The sequence below is a fragment of the Rana temporaria genome, chromosome 2 (genome assembly GCF_905171775.1).
Source record: "Rana temporaria chromosome 2, aRanTem1.1, whole genome shotgun sequence".
Lineage (NCBI taxonomy): Eukaryota > Metazoa > Chordata > Amphibia > Anura > Ranidae > Rana > Rana temporaria.
In genome coordinates, this window is record NC_053490.1 from 320,479,627 (window position 1) to 320,497,523 (window position 17,897).

Consider the following 17,897-nt stretch of genomic DNA (forward strand, 5'->3'; position numbering starts at 1 on the left):
GAACATGGCTGCTGTCTATAGAGAGCCTTGCGTTTACCAACACAGGGCTCTCTTCTGTCATTCGCTCAGCCAATCCTGTCCATAAATCATCGACAGGAAGACGCTGATCGGCTTGTGCTGCAGCAAATGACAGCGCAAGTTTCCAGAGGCGCGCGCTGACCCAGAAAAAAGCCCTGTCGTACAGGTACATTACCTCAATTTAAAAAAGGTAAGGAAACTAAAACGAGACGTACAGCCAAAGCTTGTTTGGCTATACACGCCTCCTGTGGATCACAGTTCATTATACTTCTGTGACCGGTTTTCTGCAGACAGTGGGCTGAAACCCGCTGTTGGCTGACGTCACAGAGCTGGTCCAGGCTCAGGAAAGATCACAAACATATTGTCGGGATCCTCCCACATTCCTGGACTACCACCTGGCTCAGCCTCTCAGCAAGCCACTGAGAGCCTGAGCTGACCACAACCATCCCCTCCACAGCTCAGCAATCCAGTGAGCACTGAAGGGGCAGAGCAGAGAGACGGTTGAATGACAGTCACCAGCTCTCTGCTCATGGAGCTCTGAGAACTGAGCAATCGGCTGTGTTTGATCGCTCGGTTCTCAGTGTTAGAGCTGGCGGAGGACAGATGCAGCATTGGACCACTGCTGTATCCACCCAAGAAAGTATGATTCCAAAAATATGATTTATGACTGATAGAAGCAGGGAAAATTCTGAATGTAGTAACAACTAATATATTAAAAGGTATGCACTTTCCATAAAAAAAAAAAAAAAAAAAAAACACAAAAAAAAAAAAAAAACACAACATCAAATAAGTGTGGATGGCAATATATCAACAAACTCTTATTAATACTTACAAAGAAAGAAGAGTAATATTAGCGGTTGGTTCTCCAAGGGGAGGGATTGCAGTTAGCTCATTGTAATTCATTTTCCTAGAAAAAGCACAACATTTTCACTTAAGAAAAAGATAATTACCAATGATACAAGATTGCATTTTTATCTATGGAAACTTTAGCATTTTACATGGTTCATACGATACCCTGCAAACAATTTAGGTAGTCCACTGTCAAGCACTTTCTTCTACAAGTACTTTAACCCAAATACTAAACGTGATCTATTCCTACTGGCACACATACTATTGCAGTGGATGCTGCAGGACCTTGAGGGGGACATGAGTAGCTTTAGATTAACAGATTCCTGGACAGCATGAACAGGGCCTATGTCAACAGGCTTGGGTTTGTTTGTATTGATACAATTACAAGATCATTCAGACTTGCCAGGTGCATCTGACCTACTTCTAACCCATTTCAAGTGGATTTTTCATACTCATAGATGTGAATAAAAATGCAAAACTAGTTCATTGTCAAAGGGTCTTGCATGATTTTTTGTTTGTGTTTGGTGCTTGTTTGAAAACGTGACTCCAAGCAAAAAACTTTGCTGGATATTCACCTTAATGTGGTTGTAAACCTCAGGCCTGAAATATGAACAAAGCATATCCCTATTTAGTGTGTACTTGTCTTAATTAAAAGCACCAATTGTCATTTCTGTCTGCTGCTTTGCTCCTCCACTATCAGCACAAGTCACTTCTGACAAGTTTTTCTGACACCAAGAGAAAAAAAAAAAAAGGGGCAAGGGAGGGGCTTCAAGCTGATTGACAGACTCAGCTCTGTTCCTGTGTGGAGAGGGTGTGTCCCATCCCTCTAATCAGTTCTCAGAATTCTTCGCACTGAACTCTGCAGAGTGTAACTTCAGCTCTCCGCCCCCTTTTTTTTCCCTGACAGCTCAGACAAGCTTTATAAACAAGTAGAGAGGACTGCAGATACAACTTATGAAGAAGGGTTTGTGTCATCCCTGTGTATCACCCGAGGATGGTTCCTGGGTATATTATGTAAGGGTTTACAACCACTTTAAAAAGGAATTTTTCTGGCACTATAGCATGTAAGGTGTAGTTGTTTGCCAATGAGCCACAGTCAAATCAGCTTGTTCTACAGAGAAAAAAAGTAGAACAGAATCTATGGCTATATACATATGTAATAAACTGCATAAAAACATTTTTTTCAGTCATGTCTTAGGGAAAAAGAAACAAAAACTGTACCAAAATGGCATCACTCTGCGAATACTAGGGATGAGCGCTGGTTTGTTCGCACACTCCACGTGCAGAGCCTGCCAGGAAGTCAGCACTGCGCTAATCACAGGCAGGGAGACATTGTCCCGATGCTGGGCTGCAGAGATCGGTAAATGTTTCACTGCCTGTAATTAGCCCAGCGCCGACTTTCTGACGGGCTCTGCACGTGGTGTGCGCGAACACACTGGAGCTCATCCCTAGTGAACACGTGTCAGTGGAAGGAAACATACATTAATCAATTGCTAGTGTCTACATGTATTTAGTACTTGTGCTGAAATAGTACAAAAAGACTGGCAGTCAAATTCAGGTACATATGGATAGACAACTTGTGCGTGCATGAATAGAGAATACGTGCCTTTTAACCCTATCGCTTTCCTCCCCATATCCATATCTATTCCAATAAAACTAGAGACAACCTTGTTCTTTGTTACTACATAAAAGCCAGTTACCACCGAAAGACCTTCTTATGATGTACGGAGCACTAAAGTAAACAATGGCAGTCTTACTACAAAGCAAATGCCTAGTACACGCGATCAGAAAATCTGGGCGAAAAATACAGCTTTTGAGACGATTGTACGTTAATCTGATCATTACATAGTTTGTGAGCCGATCATGACAGTTCATGCAAAATTATTCAAAAGGGACAAACACAAAAATTACCAGAACATACGATTTTTGTTTAAATCGGTACATCATTCGTCCGGGTTGAAAAAAAATAAAAATCACAATGAGACTAGCCTGCAAGAGAAAAAAAAACGGAAGATGATCCATCCAATATTCTCATTGTGTGTACTAGGCTTAAAAAGGGGTTGTAAAGGTTCATGTTTTTTCACCTTTATGCATCCTATGCATGAAGGTGAAAAAACATCCGATGATTACCGCCGCCCCCCGTTTTACTTACCTGAGGCCTGGAAAGTCCCGCGGTGAATGCGCTCGAACGTTGCCCAGGCTTCTCGTCCCTTCATTGGACAGATTGATAGCAGTGCAGCCATTGGCTTGCACTGCTGTCAATCAAATCCAATGACGTGGGCCCCGGGGTTGAGTCCTGCAATCGGCGGCTATGGACGCAGAATGCAGGACTCGGGAGCACGCCCGCAAAGTAACCCCCCTGAGAGAGCGCTTCCCAGAGGGGGTTATCTGAGGTGAGACAGCCACCGAGGGACCCCAAGAAAAATTGCATTGGTAAGACCGTTGCGCAAATACGGTGTGGCAAAGACTGCCATTTTATTCTCTAGAGTGTCTGAAGAAAAATATGATGTTTGAGGGTTCCAAGTAATTTTCTAGCCAAGTAAACCGATTTAAACAAATCTCAAAAAAAGAGGCTCGGTCCTTAAGTGGTTAAAGACTTGCCATCCTCTCCACCAATCACACAGGCCTGTCATATTAAAAAAAAAAAAAAAAAAAAAAAGACTAAAAAAACTTACACTTCTTGCAGAGAGTACAATTCTGGCACCAGACTGCTGTTGGATAGAGTCAACCAATTATGGCTTATCTCCCTAAAGAAAACAGAAACATGTCAGATTAAACATTTGCTTGTATTATTACAGGCAACAACATTGCATTATTGCACGTTTACGTCATGTGGAACCATTACACAATGCTCAAATGAGCATCACAATAATTAACCGTTGTAAATGTTGAAGAATAAGTTATTGGCACAAATGGAAGCAAAATTCTAGCCAAAAAACTATTTCAAAATGTAAAATGTTCTGATATAGAGATTATATATATATATATATATATACACACACACACACACACACATATACACACACATATACACACACATATACATACATACACACACACACACACACACACAATTCACACTTACAGCTGCAAGCATCCTCTATGTCAGTCTCCAAACCTTTAAAATGAAGTACGGGTACTTCAAGCTTTAGGGGGGCTGGACTGTGACCAATGGGGGTAGAAAATGCCCTGGAATCAGTTGGAGCAAAAAATGCCATAGGTGATCAGTGGGAGGAAAAATAAATGAACACTATTGCTGTCAGTGGGAGAAATAGTGCCCCATAATTGGTTTCTGTGAAAAGAATGGTGTTCCATAATGTGTGTCAGTGGGAGAAATAGTGCCCCAGCACCATCATTGGTGTCAGTGGAATAGATAGTGTGCCATAACTGGTGTCAGTGGAAAAAAATAGCGTCTTATAACTGGTGTTAGTAGGAAGAATATTGTCCCATAACTGGCGTCACTGGGAATATTAGTTTCCCATCTCCAATATCACTGGCAAGAATAGAATCCCATCACTGGTGTCAGTGGGAGGAATAGTGCCTCATACCGATTGAAAGAAACATCCCAAAGTGCCAGATACAGGAATCCAAAGGGCCACATCTGGCCCGCAGTTTGGTGACGCCTGTTCTATGTCAGGCTGGGTTCACACTGATATGACACGACAGTCATACGACTTTCATCCTACTTTGCTCTGCGACATCAGTCCTACATTGGTCTGACATCCATCTGACTTTCATGAACAGGATACTACTTTGATCCGACTTTGATAGTCTGACTTATTTAACCAATCAAAACAATCCCAGTGTGAGATAAATTCCTTTTACTGCTGCTGTAATCACCATGTTGGATGCCGCATGTCAGATGGTTAGGACAAGGATCCTACTTTCATCCGACTTCAATGGGCTGAAGTAGGATCAAAGTCGGACCAAAGTAGTGCAGGAACTTTTTTCAAAGTCGGACCAGTTAAGATGGCTCTCATAGGGAAACAATGATTTTAACACGTCATGCAACATGAGCTCCCAATGTCGGAGCGTTTGTCGGACCAGTGTGAACCCAGCCTTATCCTACTGATGGAGCAGTATGGAAACAAGCCTGCCACAGCTGTGCTTTCATAATCTCCCCCACCCTCCGCCTACTAATTAAACAATGAGGGAGCAGAAGCATTCTTAATAATTGGTCATCCTAATCGATAATAGCTCAAACCATACCAGGGAAAGTAAAAACCATATATCCTCTAAGGGCTGATAATCATCATAAAAAAAAATATTAACCAAAAGTTCATAATGGTGATCATTCCAAAAGGCGAATAGATCAATCCATCTACAAAAGTGAATATGCAACGTAAAGCAGCCAAAAGGATCCACCACCATGTCTAGTAACTGGTACCACAGTTAAGTGGCTGCTGCTTTCTTTACACCATATAACTGATTGCAGATTTTTTTAAATTATTTTGATCCTCTAAGGGCTATTTCACACATGGGGTTCAGTCCCATACGAGACCCTAGTTTACTTTTCAGTTCTAGTGATGACAACGGGTACATGGGCCCTGATGAGGAGCCTGTGCATCCAGGACTGTGCACCCATCCCTGCATGCCTTTCAAACTGGGCTATGCGGGCGAGTCCGTATAGACAAGGGGTGCCCAACCAGTGGCCCGCGGAGCCCCCTGATGTGGCCCTCGACCTCCTGCTCTGGGATGGAATAGAATACGGTTATTAAAGTTCAGTTTTATTAATAAAATCACAGTATATATGGGCATCTCTTTTCTGCAGTGGTTACTGGAGTGCTTTCAAATTGATCCACAGGAGCAGAGTAGTGCACCTGCGAGTTACCTGCACTGAGCCATAGACTTCTATTACCTGTGAGTTCGGTGAGCTTTCTGAAAGTGCACTACACCTGCAGAATATAATAGGAGTCTATTGCAATGTGCAGGAAAGCCAAAGAGTATAGTGGGCTGTGTCCGCTCTGCATTTACAGAGAAGACACGGACCTGCCATCCGCCCCTCCGCTCATTTTGTCCCGCGACCAGTTACCAAGTCGCTTAAGTGGCCCTCGCTCTTCAAAAGGTTGGGCATCCCTAGTATAGACGATGCATGTCCAGTCACTAAGGAGTCTTCATGCACTGAGCACCTATGTGAATGAACCCTGAAACTTTAAGATGTTTTCCTTCAGTAAAAGTCACCTAAAATAGAAGTGTGATTTTCTTTTTACTAGCATAAAGAAAAAAAATAAAAAAAAAATTTACATGAACGTTCACTTGTTTTAATTAATTTGGATTTCATACATAATTTCATATCAACCATAACTGTGGTGTTCATTATGGAATAACGGGACCATATGTGCCATATACTACTCTCGAGAAAGGATATTATTTGTTTTATTAGTCATCGTGATGTTTCCTGCTCTCACACAGAGATAAATGCAAGTGTGGTTAGTTTATATGACTCACAGAGAAAAATACTACACGCCAGCACTAGGTCTGACACTGCTGTGTCTAGAAGAGCAAATTGATCCTTGCCTGCATCATCCTTTATCGACAGGCTGTAACTGAAGTGACTTTATAAATATTTCATGAGCAAGAAGGATGTGTGAGCACAGCAGGATTTGGTTGGACCCGAGTGATGTCATGGAAATCATCTATAAGCCAATTGATCAGGGACAACCGCCAATTCTCAACAGAGAAGAGCATAATATTCTCATAATGTAATAATAAAAAATAGCCAAAAAACTCCATTAAAAAAATATAACAAGTAAACTCTTGTATGCACATAACATTGGTTTCCATTTTTAGAGCTGAACTTTCAAGCATAGCAATAAAATCTAGGCAGGGCAAGACGGTTCACATTGAAGTAATCAAAAGCAAAATTTATGACTGGACAGTGATCTCACTTTCCTTCGCTGTAGTTTTACATTTTTGGGTACAGTAGGAGGAGTAAGAAATTCCATCACGTGTTTATTGCATTTTGTATTCCTTCTAAGGAGAATCAACCTCAAATTTGTCCTAGTGACCACTGTCAGAAAGTCAAAGTGATGGAAAGAAGAAATCCCTTAAGACCTCTTCAATGCGTGGCGGAATGGGACTGGAGTCCATCTGCTCATTGGGAAATCTGTCCGCTGACAGATTGTGGTTGGATGTACTAATATCTTCATATATAGAGGTTGATTTACTAAAGGCAAATCCACTTTGCACTACAAGTGCACTTGGAAGTGCAATCGCTTTAGATTCGAGGGTAAGGTCTACCGATTTTATTATCCAATCATGTACAAGCTAAAATGCTGTTTTTTATTTTCCTTGCATGTCCCCCTTAGATCTACAGCAAGTGCACTTGTAGAGCAAAGTGAATTTGCCTTTAGTAAATCAACCCCATAGTGTTGTTTTAGAACCTAGATCTATGTTTCCCTTGGTTTATTGGAAGGTTTTTTAGACACACTCTGTTCTTGGTCGTGTTTTAAGCCATACATGTTCCTAGTTGGTGGGCACCTTCTGTCCAGAACCTGGGAGGTGATGTACCATGAACAGTTGCAAGAAACACTTTGTTAATATATGATAGTTTTTTCTACATTGTAGGGTGGCAGTATATCCCTGATGAAGATAATGTCTGAATTTCTCTAAACACATTTGATTTCCCTTCTCATAAACAAACTAACTGAACCTTGGAGTGATGTATGGTTTTGGGTATCACCACCTAGCAAAATAGTCTGTATAAATGTTATATTGCTATTGTTAATAAAAAATAAAAAAAAAGAAGGTTTGAACCTCTTGGAGGTCTTTTTTTTAAAATCAGTTGCTATAAGCGCACTCGGCAAGGGGGGAGGGGGGGGGGGGTTGTGTCAGGAACGCCAGTGGGGAACCCAAGAAGGAGGACCGGTGCTGCGCTGTGCGAAGCAACTTCACAGAGCAGGCAAGTATAAGATGTTAATTATTTAGAATAATATATTATTATATAGAATAATGAAACATGAGGCTTTAATATATGTTTAAGGACTCTTTCACATTGGCTTTTTGTTCACAGGATGCCACTTTGCTCAGTGGACATCGATCTGCTGATCCTCACTGAGCAGGCAGATGACAGGTCCGTCTCCACTCACTGTGCAGAGACGGACTTGTCAGAGCCCTGCTCTCCTCTATTGGAGATCAGATGAAAACGGACCACCTGTCCGTTTTCATCCAATCCGCCAGACAGATGGAAAATAGGGTCACCAGCCACCTAGATTTCACAGAACGGATTGGATAGTAGCGGGTGTCAGCGGACATCAGCCACTCCATAGGAGGAGACTGGAGTGTCCGATTAGGTCCTCCTGAAAAACTGACAGACGGGTTCCGATTGGAAAGCCTGTGTGAACGGGGCCTAAGCCTACAAAATTTATGTTTCTGTTTTGTATAATGATATAATAAGCCTTGTCTTAATCGATATGAAATACAGAAAATTAATGTAATCGTTTTATTTTCAAACGAATACTCACTTTGGCTCATCTGCACTACTGTGATCAAAATCCAATGAGGAATTGTTTGTAGTGGCAAAATAAAACTGTTGCTTAAAGCGGAGCTCCACCCTAAAGTGGAACTCGTGCTGATCGGAACCCTCCCCCCCTCCGGTGTCACATTTGACACCTTTCAGGGGGAGGGGGGGTGCAGATACCTGTCTAAAGACAGGTATTTGCACCCACTTCCGGCCCAGCATTCACGGGCAAAAGACGGGCATTGCATTACATCCCGTCACCCCCCGTTGTGTGCTGGGAACACTCGGCTCCCAGCAGACAGCGGGAGCCAATCGGCGGGCGCAGCGCGACTCGCGCATGCGCCGTAGAGAACCAGGCAGTGAAGCCGAAGCGCTTCACTTCCTGGTTCCCTCACAGTGGATGGCGGGGGGGCAGCAGAGTGACGATCGCTCGTCCTCTGCTGCGGACGGCGCTGGACTCCAGGACAGGTAAGTGTCCTAATATTAAAAGTCAGCAGCTGCAGTATTTGTAGCTGCTGGCTTTTAATATTTTTTTTTTGGCCGCACATCCACTTTAAAGAATGAGAGTTGTAAAGTTTTTATTTCATGTTGAGGCAAGATGCTACTTTCAAAGTAGCAAAGCACCATCTGCTCTAATGCAACATAAAAATAAAAAATAAACGCATAGATATTTATACTATAGTGAGGAAGAACTGTAACAAGCAAATGAAAACCAAGAATACAAAAAACAAAATAATTACTGCTCCGAGTTTAACAGGATTAACTAAATACACTAGTCCTTTGTCGGATAACCTTACTTATGAACGCCCCTAAGAATTTTGGGAATGGAAAATGGAAATTAAAGGGTAAATCCACCTTAGTGGGAAAAAAAATATCAAAGCAAGAAAAAATAGTGCATATAATTGCAACACTAATTATATTGTAATTGAATGTTATTAAAAATTACCTTTTATTTTCAATATGCAGCCACTGTAATTTTCTGTGAATGCAATGCAATAAGGCTACATGGAGTTGTTCTGTACAGAGTGTGTACTACTACTGACCACCCCCAGAAACATAATGTCCTGCTTGTGTGATTGGCTCATCAATTTTCCCAGAAGTCTGCCTAAGATACAAGTCAGATTTCAGGCATCCCCTGCAACAAAAATGTCATTTTTGGAGAGATACTTTCAACAGGAGCACGTCTAAAGGGATGCAGGCCCAGCAGATTTCCTCAGAGCTCTGAAGCTCCACACCTGACAGTTAGTTAGGAAACCACTCTACCCAGAGGCACAGGCAAACACAGAGGGATTTCTTCAGAATAACAAAAAGGTAGGAATCTGAAATAAAGTTTGTTATAATTCTTGCAATGTACATAGATCACCCAGAGGGGAATGTTTTTTTTTTTTCTTAACAAAAGTGGAGTTACACTTTCAAGTGATAACGTCTTAATTTTGGTTTAAAAATAATAAGCATTTTATACTTACCTGCTATGTGTAGTGGTTTCGCACAAAGCAGCCCAGATCCTCCTCTTCTCGGGTCTCTCCCTGATACTCCTTGCCCCTCCCTCTTGCCAAGTGCCCCCACAGAAACCAGCTTGCTATGGGGGCACCCGAGCTGCTGGGATGTGTTTTCATTCAGATACGAAGCAGCGGCTTGGTCCTGCCCCCTTTCTCACCTCATTGGCCCCCCGACTTTGACTGATGGCAGTGGGAGCCAGTGGCACCCGTTGTGGTCTCAGCCAATCAGGAGGGAGAGTACCTGGACTTTGTGGCTCATGTGCAAGATCACTGGACCGAGATAGGGCTTAGGTAAGTATTATAAGATGTACAATCAGTCAACGTGATACAATTGAATGTATTGGTACAGACAAATGTGAGGAAGAATTTATGAGGAATACTAGCTGATAGGTAAGGAAGTTCTGTTTGTATTTATAGATAACAGTTTACATTTTCCATAAGGCCTCATATACTTATACTGTATTTTGTATTGTTAAATTATCTTATTGGCTTCAATCCATTTGCTTATTAAAACTCAAGTTTATAAAATGACTTTGGCAGAGCTGCTTAGTACATCATGTACATTCGTAGCTTCCAGGCATTATGTCCAGGATGTGACCATGTCATGATCTTCCTTTTAACAAGGGTAAACACTATGGAGCATATTTATAAAGCAGTAAATGCGACTCATTTAAAGCACATTGACCTTGAATGTGTGCACGTGGGCAGAACTGAAGGGCGGTGCTTTAGCTGTCTTTTAGCTATAGTGAAGGCGGGAAATGGTTAACCACTTCCGGACCGCCCACATACAGTGGCAGGGTGGCCCGGCTCCACTAAATGACTTACCTGTACATCATTTAGTGCATGAGATACTGTGGGTTGTGTGCGTGCGCCTGCTGCACGCCGCTGGAGCACGCACGCGGGTACCGCAGACTCTATGTCTACCGGGAACCCGCAATCGCTCCACAGAGGCAGAACTGGGATCTTCCTATGTAAAAAAAAGGCCGATCCGCGTTCTGACAGGGGACAACCCTGAGATCGGCTGTTCCAAGTAATCAGGAACAGCGATCTCTGTGCTGTCCCAGCGAGCCCACCCCCCACACAGTTAGAACACAGTAACCCTTTGATCGCGCTTAGTGTTAACCCCTAACCAGCCAGTGTCATGTATGCATTGATCAGTACATTATTATTTTTTTAGCACTGTATTGGTGTTACTGCTCCCCAAAAAGTGCCACTTAGGGTTAGCTTTGTCCGCAGTCAAGCTAAAAATCGCAGATCGCCGCAATTACTAGTAAAAACAAAAAAAAAAAAAAAATGAAAAGTCCCTAAATCTATCTCCTGTTTTGTAGATGCTACAACTTCTACGCAAACAAAGTTATATACGCCTATTGAGATTTTTTTTTTTTTTATCAAAAATATGTACAAGAATATATATTGGCCTAAACTGATTTTTTTGGGGGGGATATTTATATATCATAGCATAAAATTGTCGCCCTTTGTTTTTTATAGCGCCAATTTTTTTTTTTTTTTACGCAGAGGTGATCAAATACCACCAAAATAAAGCTCTATTGGTGGGGAAAAGGGACAATAATTTTGTTTGGTTACAGTGTCGCATGACTGCGCAATTGTCAGTCTAAGTGTCGCAGTGCCGTATTGCAAAAAAATGGTCTGGTTATTAAGGGGGTACATCCTTCTGGGGCTGAAGTGGTTAAAGAGCAGCTTTCATGAGTTTGGCACATGCACAAAAGTTCAGAAAGGGCTCTACCTAGAATCTGGATTCCAGAAGAGCCCTTCAACACATCTTTAGACACAAGAGATTTTCTGTGCATGCACAAACACAGAAAAATTTGGTAAGCATCATAGTAAATGGTTGGTGCTATATAAATCCTGTATAGTAATAACAGCTTTTGGACATGCTGGAGGAAAGCTGTGCATGCACAGATGTGCCATAAGGGCTCTGTTGGGACCCAAAGTGACATGTGTTTTCATGCACAGAACCTGGAAGGTGGGCTGTGGGAACACAAGTAATTCTTGCCTAGACAACAAATCAGGAACTGCCGTTTGCAGCACAAAAAAATCTATTGAATGAAAATAAAACGACTATCCAAATATAAGAGGGGGGGGGGGGGGAGAGACAGGGTAAACTTATACTTCGTTTAGGGTGAAAGTCTACTGCTTTTCGATGACCCTAAAAAAACACTAGACATGAGTCATTTTAATATATTGGTTGCATGACAAACCTCAATTAAAATGTGTCCACATGTAGCCTAGTAAAGCTTCAAAGTAAACAATGGCCAATTGTGCAGCTCTAATAGAGAGACTTTATACTAGGCTTACCATCTCTCCTAAAGCCGATAGCTACTCCTCACCATTGCAGAAAAAGATACCTGAAAGCTCCCTTAGAATGCTCTTATTATGGATTAACTAAAACCAGATGTCTGCAAGCCGGCGACGTGTCCGTAATTAAAATCCCGAGCAGCCTCTGCAGTGTGCGTTACAGGAAGTAGACGGGCCTTCGCAGCACAGATCTCTTTGAATCTGCACCCTGCAGCAAATCCAGGCTGATTGGTCAAAGGACAGCCAGGGCTACACAAACTCTGGCTCAGCTATCCTTCTGCTTGGGGCAAGGAAGAGGGTGGAAAATACTTTAAAAACAGATTAGAATTGCTTAGGAACCAAGCAAATCGACTTTATTCAAAGCTACAGCCCAATACATTAAAAGGGAATCTCAGGGCAAAAAAAAAGGCGGCCATCTCAGACGTCATGATCCTATTATTCCAAGACACATAGGATAACATTGAGCTGCTTCTACAGGAAAAATGTTAAACTCCTCTAGAAGCCCAGTGTGCATGGACCCTTAAAGTTTAAGGCATTCTCAAGTTCACCATTATAAGTTGATTTTTAATAGGGGTGGTAAACAAACATTTTTTTTTTTTTTTTTAATTAACAAACATGTTATACTTACCTTCACGGTGCAGCTCGTTTTGCACAGAGTGGCCTCGATCCTGGCCTTCTGGGGTCCCTGGGTGGCTGTGTCTGGTCCTCCCTGCAAGAGCTCGCTTTGTGTGTAGTCCTTGCGGGCGCGCTCCCGTGATACAGTGAGCAACTATGGCCACTCACTGTATCACTCGGCCCTGCCCCTCGGCGCGCCGCGTCACTGGATGCGATTGACAGCAGCGCCAGTCAATGGCTGCGCTGCTTTCAATCCATCCGCTCTAGCCAATCAGCGGCCAGGCTGAGCGGCGAAGAGGATCTCGGGAACGAGCGCGGGACTTTTGGGGGTCAGGTAAGTATAACAGGGGTCGGAATACTGTGAAGTTTTTTCACCTTAAAGGGGTTGTAAAGACAAAAATATTTTCCTCTTAACCACTTCCCGACCGCCGCATGTACGTCCTTGCCTTTCCACGGGTCCGATTGGGACCCCCCCCCCCCCCCGCTACATGCGCCGGTCGGGTTCCCTCGGGGAGCGATCGAGGACGACGGCGCGGCTATTCGTTTATAGCTGCTCCGTCGCGATCGCTCCCCGGAGCTGAAGAACGGGGAGAGCCGTATGTAAACACGGCTTCCCCGTGCTTCACTATGGCGCTGCATCGATCGTGTCATCCCCTTTAAAGGGGAGACACAATCGATGACGTCAGTCCTACAGCCCCACCCCCCTAGGTGTACACCAACTCCTACAGCGCCCCCTGTGGTTAACTCCCAAACTGCAACTGTCATTTTCACAATAAACAATGCAATTTAAATGCATTTTTTGCTGTGAAAATGACAATGGTCCCAAAAATGTGTCAAAATTGTCCGAAGTGTCCGCCATAATGTCGCAGTCACGAAAAAAATCACTGATCGCCGCCATTAGTAGTAGTAAAAAAAATAAAATAAAAATGCAATACAACAATCCCCTATTTTGTAAACGCTATAAATTTTGCGCAAACCAATCGATAAACGCTTATTGCCAAAAATAGGTAGAAGAATACGTATCGGCCTAAACTGAGGAAATTTTTTTTTTTATATATATATATATATATATATATATATATATATATATATATATATATATATATATATGTTTTTGGAGGATATTTATTATAGCAAAAAGTAAAAAATATTGTTTTTTTTTCAAAATTGTCGCTCTATTTTTGTTTATAGCGCAAAAAATAAAAACCGCAGAGGTGATCAAATACCACCAAAAGAAAGCTCTATTTGTGGGGGAAAAAGGACGCCAATTTTGTTTGGGAGCCACGTCGCACGACCGCGCAATTGTCTGTTAAAGCCACGCAGTGCCGAATCGCAAAACCTGGCCTGGGCATTTAGCTGCCTAAAGGTCCGGGGCTTAAGTGGTTAAATTAAAGTCTGACAGTAGCTGATAAAGTAAAAAAATAATGTTTTGCATTATAACTAGTTTGATACCTGTTGAAATCGAGCTGTTTTATTCACCTCCGTCACTCCTGAATCATTATTCTCGCTGACTTCCTGGTTTGCGGTGCACATTCATTTTTGCTACATCACGGCCTAATGGGAACTACAGTTCCCATTAGGCTTAGCCTCCATGCCTGTGAGGGATAAGAGCATCTTCACACAGGGCTGTAGTCATAGGGAGGGGGTGAGCACATTCTGCTTTCCACCATGCAAAACGGCTCAGATGCTGGTGGAAAGCAAGAAGAGGAGAGACAGGAAATGGCATTTTCAAACCTGGATTACTGTATTTTGGAGGTCAAAAGGAAAAACGAGGTAAGTGATATTTAAATGCTCTAGCTTACAGAAATCAATTGATCTAATAAAAAACGAACGTTTAGTGTTCCTTTAAGGCAGACCTGGGCAAACTACGGCCCGCGGGCCGTATACGGCCCGGCGGACCTTTTAATCCGGCCCACCCCCGCCGCCGAAACCGCCGCCACGTTAATCACCGCGGCGGGGAACATTAGACAGCGTTCGTTTGAACAGCTGTTTTCCCCGCCGCGCATAGACACTCCCCCTTGGACGGATCTGTCCAATCGCGAGCAAGGGGGAGTCACATAGACACTCCCCCTTGCTCGCGATTGGACAGATCCGTCCAAGGGGGAGTGTCTATGGCATAGACACTCGCCCTTGGACGGATCTGTCCAATCGCGAGCAAGGGGGAGTCACATAGACACCCCCCCTTGCTCGCGATTGGACAGATCCGTCCAAGGGGGAGTATCTATGCGCAGCGGGGAAAACAGCTGTTCAAACGAACGCTGTCTAATGTTCCCCGCCGCGGTGATAACAGTAGGCAGGGCCGGGAGGGGTCACACGCAGCCACTTGTGCCAACACACGCAGCCACTTGTGCCAACACACGCAGCCACTTGTGCCAACACACGCAGCCACTTGTGCCAACACACGCAGCCACTTGTGCCAACACACGCAGCCACTGTGCCACCATAAATTGTCGCCACTGTGCCAATCACACGCAGCCACTGTGCCACCATAAATTGTCGCCACTGTGCCAATCACACGCAGCCACTGTTCCCAAACACAGCCACTGTGCCAATCACACGCAGCCACTGTGCCAATCACACGCAGCCACTGTTCCCAAACACAGCCACTGTGCCAATCACACGCAGCCACTGTGCCAATCACACGCAGCCACTGTGCCAATCACACGCAGCCACTGTGCCAATCACATGCAGCCACTGTGCCCATCAAACGCAGCCACTGTGCCAATAACACGCAGCCACTCTGCCCATCACACGCAGCCACTGTGCCAATCACACGCAGCCACTGTGCCAATCACACGCAGCCACTGTGCCAATCACACGCAGCCACTGTGCCAATCACACGCAGCCACTGTGCCAATCACACGCAGCCACTGTGCAATCAATTGTTGCCACTGTTCCCAAACACAGCCACTGTGCCAATCACATGCAGCCACTGTGCCAATCACACGCAGCCACTGTGCCAATCACACGCAGCCACTGTGCCAATCACACGCAGCCACTGTGCCCATCACAAGCAGCCACTGTGCCCATCACAAGCAGCCACTGTGCCCATCACAAGCAGCCACTGTGCCCATCACACGCAGCCACTGTGCCAATAACACGCAGCCACTGTGCCAATAACACGCAGCCACTCTGCCCATCAAACGCAGCCACTGTACCCATCAAACGCAGCCACTGTGCCATCACATGCAGCCACTGTGCCAACACAAGCAGCCACTGTGCCAACACACACAGTCACTGTGCCATCAATTGTTGCCACTGTGCCCATCACACGCAGCCACTGTGCCATCAATTGTCGCCACTGTGCCCATCAAACGCAACCACTGTGCCATCACACGCAGCCACTGTGCCATCACATGCAGCCACTGTTTAATCAATTGTTATTGATTAAACAGTGGCTGCCTGTCCCCAGCCTCTGTCCCCCTCCTGTGTCATGTCCCCAGCGTCTGTCCCCCTCCTGTGTCATGTCCCCAGCCTCTGTCCCCCTCCTGTGTCATGTCCCCAGCGTCTGTCCCCCTCCTGTGTCATGTCCCCAGCCTCTGTCCCCCTCCTGTGTCATGTCCCCAGCCTCTGTCCCCCTCCTGTGCCATGTCCCCAGCCTCTGTCCCCCTCCTGTGTCATGTCCCCAGCCTCTGTCCCCCTCCTGTGTCATGTCCCCAGCCTCTGTCCCCCTCCTGTGTCATGTCCCCAGCCTCTGTGCCCCTCCTGTGTCATGTCCCCAGCCTCTGTCCCCCTCCTGTGTCATGTCCCCAGCCTCTGTCCCCCTCCTGTGCCATGTCCCCAGCCTCTGTCCCCCTCCTGTGTCATGTCCCCAGCCTCTGTCCCCCCCTGTGTCATGTCCCCAGCCTCTGTCCCCCTCCTGTGCCATGTCCCCAGCCTCTGTCCCCCTCCTGTGTCACGTCCCCAGCCTCTGTCCCCCTCCTGTGTCATGTCCCCAGCCTCTGTCCCCCTCCTGTGTCATGTCCCCAGCCTCTGTCCCCCTCCTGTGCCATGTCCCCAGCGTATGTCCCCAGCGTCTGTCCCCCTCCTGTGTCATGTCCCCAGCCTCTGCCCCCCTCTTGTGTCATGTCCCCAGCCTCTGTCCCCCTCTTGTGTCATGTCCCCAGCCTCTGTCCCCCTCTTGTGTCATGTACCCAGCCTCTGTCCCCCTCTTGTGTCATGTACCCAGCCTCTGTCCCCCTCCTGTGTCATGTTCCCAGCCTCTGTCCCCCTCCTGTGCCATGTCCCCAGCGTCTGTCCCCCTCCTGTGTCATGTCCCCAGCCTCTGTCCCCCTCCTGTGCCATGTCCCCAGCCTCTGTCCCCCTCCTGTGCCATGTCCCCAGCCTCTGTCCCCCTCCTGTGCCATGTCCCCAGCCTCTGTCCCCCTCCTGTGTCATGTCCCCAGCCTCTGTGCCCCTCCTGTGTCATGTCCCCAGCCTCTGTCCCCCTCCTGTGTCATGTCCCCAGCCTCTGTCCCCCTCCTGTGTCATGTCCCCAGCCTCTGTCCCCCTCCTGTGTCATGTCCCCAGCCTCTGTCCCCCTCCTGTGTCATGTCCCCAGCCTCTGTCCCCCTCCTGTGTCATGTCCCCAGCCTCTGTCCCCCTCCTGTGTCATGTCCCCAGCCTCTGTCCCCCTCCTGTGTCGTCCCCAGCCTCTGTCCCCCTCCTGTGCCATGTCCCCAGCCTCTGTCCCCCTCCTGTGCCATGTCTATAACAAGTACTCGTACCAGTTTTCCAACAATGATATTTACTGCTTTTTATAAAGAAATACAATTGATTTTATGCAGTATTGAGTTTAGCCTTTTGGCCCGGCCCTCCAAAATATTTTTAGTTTCTCATGTGGCCCCATCGAAAAAATAATTGCCCACCCCTGCTTTAAGGCATAGAATGCATTAAGGTGAAAAATGTTTCTCTTCTTTACAACTCCTTTAAATGATTGTTCTACTTTCCTGCCTCACATAGGCTCAGGTAAAAGATGAAATGCATTCTAAAATACTCTACAGGGTTTTCTCTTCTATGCTCAAGAATAAAGTAATGCAACAATTCCACAATTTTCTCCAACACAAGTAAACATCCATGTGATTTCATGTGAAAGTATTTCTCCTAATTACAAGCCATAATCCGAAAAACCGTAGCACAGTCCAGCTAGCAGCTATAAAAAC

At 45.2% G+C, this 17,897-nt stretch overlaps 1 protein-coding gene across 1 annotated transcript in view; it reads right to left on the reverse strand.

Annotated features, from left to right (window-relative positions):
- LRIG2 (leucine rich repeats and immunoglobulin like domains 2) overlaps positions 1–17,897 on the reverse strand; it is a 103,622-nt gene that overhangs the window by 65,866 nt on the left and 19,859 nt on the right. The window contains exons 2-3 of the mRNA XM_040337469.1: positions 3,543–3,614; positions 851–925 (exon numbers count right to left, since the gene is read on the reverse strand). Coding sequence (XP_040193403.1) covers positions 851–925; positions 3,543–3,614 — 147 coding nt within the window. The remainder of the gene's footprint in view (positions 1–850; positions 926–3,542; positions 3,615–17,897) is intronic.